This window comes from Vulpes vulpes, chromosome 6 (genome assembly GCF_048418805.1).
Source record: "Vulpes vulpes isolate BD-2025 chromosome 6, VulVul3, whole genome shotgun sequence".
NCBI classification, from domain to species: domain Eukaryota; kingdom Metazoa; phylum Chordata; class Mammalia; order Carnivora; family Canidae; genus Vulpes; species Vulpes vulpes.
Window position 1 is genome coordinate 61,716,171 of NC_132785.1, and position 4,499 is coordinate 61,720,669.

General features: G+C 44.2%; 1 protein-coding gene across 1 annotated transcript; it reads left to right on the forward strand.

Moving 5' to 3' along the window:
* Window positions 1-2,343: 2,343 nt before the first annotated feature.
* Window positions 2,344-3,288, forward strand: LOC112909619 (putative olfactory receptor 2W6). The gene has a single exon (XM_025985597.1). The coding sequence runs from the start codon at window positions 2,344-2,346 to the stop codon at window positions 3,286-3,288; it is 945 nt and encodes a 314-aa protein (XP_025841382.1).
* Window positions 3,289-4,499: the final 1,211 nt, after the last annotated feature.

Below are 4,499 nucleotides of genomic sequence, written 5' to 3' on the forward strand. Positions count from 1 at the left end.
GCATCCGCTGACCTTGATACACGTGCATCAGATCATCCTTTCTGGTTTCCCCAATGAAATGACAGCCAGTTTGAACAGAACAACTCTGTGTTGTTCTGCTTTTGCATGGTGACAAATCAAGCATTACAATGCTTCCCTGGCAATGTGGACAATGATCACGAGCTTTTCTCCATAATGATAGATTTTATTATTGGGCCTGGATGTACATCAGTGGTGGGATCAGGAGGAAATGACCACCTATAAACAAGGTTAACATGATAAGAATGGGGGAGGGAGGAAGACTGGGAAGTTCAAACTAACGTGTAGTGAGTGACAGCATTATGGTCCTTGCTCTGGTAGAAGCTGTGGTGCAGACGTGGTCTGCTCTTGGACCTTTCCAAACCATGATCCTAAAACTTGGCCTGTGCACCTTGCAGTGCTGTAAGGCCCAGACCCATAGGTAGAAAGGCTCTGTGAAACATCTAAATGATTGTAAATGTGAAGAATGCTGGCTTTAAGGATGTGCTGTGTACCTAACACAGACAAAAAAAAATAGCTGTGCTGCGTGGTACTAAGTCCCTCTCAGTGGACACAGAATATCATTCGGCAGGTTCCCTCCCTACTGTGGGTCAGTGCAGATTCCTTCAGAGAATCAAGCCCCATGCATCCATGCAACTTCAGATCTTTGGACCAAAGTTGTCAGAATGGGTACACACTTGAACATTGTGTGCTCACTAAGTGCTACAGTTGTGGGATTAGCTCTATCCTTCATCAATATCCATTTCCAGTAGCTCCATTCCTTGCAGTTTCATCGTTCAGACTAGGGATCAGAGCTAATGCACATGAAAGAACCAAGTATAGCAGTTTATACTTAACATACCTGTAGGGGTGACACAGAGGAGAGCCGCTGGATATGGGACATAAGAATGAGCAGCCGGTCATCTTGGAATGAAGGATATGTCATTGACAAATGTCACCTAGAATAGAAATATTATAAAGAAATTAATGTAATGACTATGCAATGAGCAATTTGTGTTGTGTTTCTCCTCACCACTCATGGGACCCCTTTACTGAGTCTCTTGAGCTTGAATGAAGCTGTGATGGGTCTGTGGATATAAGAATGCCAGTTGTTTTCCCAACCACCACCAGCAGAGTGTGTGTGGGAACATCTTCCTGAGCACCCAGGCGATGTCATGAGGTCTCACAGTCCTTGGCTTGCTGCTGCTTATCATTATTCTGTGACTTCTGTGTCTTCAGGGGGCTCTCCTGGGGGTCCTATGCCTGGAGCAGTAAAGGGAACATGCAGAATTCCTGGCTGCAGCCCCAGCTGAGTAAAGTTCACAGCTTCTCCACTGTCAGGGTAGACAGGTGAGGACAGTAGCCACACGGAGACACACACACTTCAGAATGTTTCCATTCTCAGGTTCCCACTGCTTCCTTCATGCATGTTGCATGAAGCCATTTCTTAACAGCTACTCAAATTTGCCATCCCCATGGCTGACACAAGCCTGCTGGGCACTAGTGCTGTAAGGCTGAGCTCCATCCAAGTGCTTGGCATGAGTTGTGGGACACATGAAGAGCTAAACACATTCTGGGCAGCCAAGTGCTGATGCCACCAGGGCCACAGAGCTGTGCGGTCTGAGAGGGGACTTGAAATGTGTACAAAGAGATGCTAAGGCACGGAAAGAGAAACTCATGGGGTTTCACATGTATCTACATGTGCCTGTACAGAGGCAGGGTATAATCTGTCATCTCAACTTTTTCTGATAGTGAGTGTCCAACGTTATTATGTTTAACCTCAATAAAATTATGTGTTGTTAAGGAATTGTGCGATGTGCATATTTGTGAACTCCCTGGACATCATCTGTGACTTTGGTTTTTGTGTTTCTGCATGTACCACTTTCCCTTCTTGAGACACATTTTGCTTAATCTGCCACATGTAAAATTCTTGCTATTTGGAAAACAAAACCAAAACAAGAAACAACCTTCTCAGGTACATCAGTGTCCCTGAACATAAATTCTTCTGTGGGGGCTTCCTTGATCAATTGGGAATAATTTGAACACACTCATCTTTTTAACAAATCCTTTAGACAACTTTTACTTTCTCCTTTTTTTCCCATTATTTATGAACATCATTCAGTAAGGAGGGCAGCTTCTGAGTTCATTTATCCTCTATCCTCCAGGAGAATTAGACTGATTTGCATACAATGAGTATCAATAAGTGTGTGCTAAGAAAGTATGGAAGAGCAAATAACTCTCCTAACTTCACAGCCCCACACATGGAAACTGGAAAGTGCTGGGTAGAGTCTCCGCTTGCTGTCTTACCAATGCTTTCTTGTTTTTCCATAACAGCTGGCAAAGATTATGGCAAGAGACAATGACAGCTACCAGCAAGCATTCACCTTGGTGGGCTTTTCTGACCGTCCTCAACTAGAGATAATTCTCTTTGCTTTTGTCTTGGTCTTCTACATCCTGACCCTCTTGGGCAACAGTGCCATCATCTTCTTGTCAATCTTGGATGCCAGGCTCCACACACCCATGTACTTCTTTCTTGGGAACCTTTCTTTTTTGGACCTCTGCTTTACAACGAGCATTGTCCCCCAGTTGCTGTGGAACCTTTGGGGTCCAGAGAAGACCATCACCTACCATGGTTGTGTGGCCCAGCTCTACATCTACATGGTGTTGGGCTCAACCGAGTGTGTTCTCCTAGCTGTCATGTCCTATGACCGCTATGTGGCTGTCTGCCGGCCCCTGCACTACACTGTGATCATGCATCCACGTCTCTGCCTGCAGTTGGTGACTGTGTCCTGGTTCTGTGGCTTTCTAAACTCCTTTGTCATGTGTCCCCAGACCATGCAACTCTCCCGATGTGGGCACCATACGGTGGACCACTTTCTGTGTGAGATGCCTGCTCTTATCGCCATGTCCTGTGAAGACACCATGCTGGTCGAAGCATTTGCCTTTGCCCTGGGTGTTGCCCTTCTCCTGGTGCCCCTTTCCCTGATCCTCATCTCTTACAGCATGATTGCAGCCACTGTGCTGAGGATCAAGTCAGCAGCAGGGTGCAAGAAAGCTTTCAACACCTGCTCTTCCCACCTGATGGTGGTCTCCCTTTTCTATGGGACCATCATCTACATGTACCTGCAGCCCGCCAATAGCTACTCCCAAGACCAAGGCAAGTTCCTCACCCTCTTCTACACCATCATCACTCCAAGTATCAACCCCCTGATCTACACGCTGAGGAACAAGGATGTAAAGGGGGCGATGAGGAGGCTCCTGAAGGGTGAGAAGGGGGCCAGGGAAGCCTAAGTGAGAGGAATGATTTCTGGGGTTATGGATGCTGTTCTGGAGTCTGTCTCTTGGATGTGTACATGATGATGTGGAGAGTGAACTTTCAGAGTACAGTGAACACAGCCAGACATGATAATTTTGAGTGTGACCTCATCCCAAGCTCTCTGTATGTGAAATGGTTCCCTTCCATTTAAAGGTGTACTTGAGGAAATCCCTCCTATACTTGCCTTTTATCCATCTTTGGGCTTCATCCACTGGTAGCACCAATTCAAAGCACACAGTCTACAGATCACATCATGAGATATCAAATAAAAGCAAGACACCACCAGTAGCCTCCTCTTGAAACTCCTTTATTTATGACTCTGGTGGTTTTCAGAGGTGGGTGAGACAACATCAGTCAAATCATAATACTCCGTCCTAGACGTAGGTTGTTTTTTCTTAAGTGAGGAGATTCCTGTTTTTGTTTTTGTTACTTGGCTTTTTATGTTTTATTTTAGTTTTAGTTAACATACAGTGTTATATTAGTTTCAGGTGTACAGTATAATGATTCAACAATTCTATACATCACCCAGTGAGTGCTCATCACAATGGGTGCCCTCCTTGATTCATTGCATCATTAACTCCAGGTATGGGTTCTAGGCCGCTCTGTTTTAGAAATGATTTCTAGGTATCATTGATGATAGCAAGATTTGGAAATTATTGTTTTCGAAATAATTTAAATCCAACTCCTTACATCAACTAGGAATCCTGGTGTAGAACATGCTGAATGTATGACCATCTTCACTGGACACGAATCATGCTGCAAACAAAGCCTGGGAGACATCACCCATATCTGGGTCTGGAATTGATTTATCCTCTTACTAGTATCTCTTGAAGTTCAGCATTTCTAATCTGTATTATAGGGGAGAACATCCTCAGTTTACAAGATTGTAGTAGAGGTTAAATGAGGTGAGAAATGTCAAGTATGAGGCAAGTGGATCTTCTGTGTGTCCTTTCTGTCTGTATACCACAGCCATTATCAGTCTTTTCCTTTTGGAATATATTTAATTTTATTATTTCGATCTAGTTTTTAATGAAAATTGCCTTTTGTATGTTCTCTCCCAATACCTGCAAGGTGAAAAATGCCTTCTCTCAGGTATAAGAAACACCCTTCACTTGCTTCTTTTATATTAGGTAAATACACTCCCTTTTACCCCCACAGAGGACTTTGTTGTTTTCTTAGTACCCTA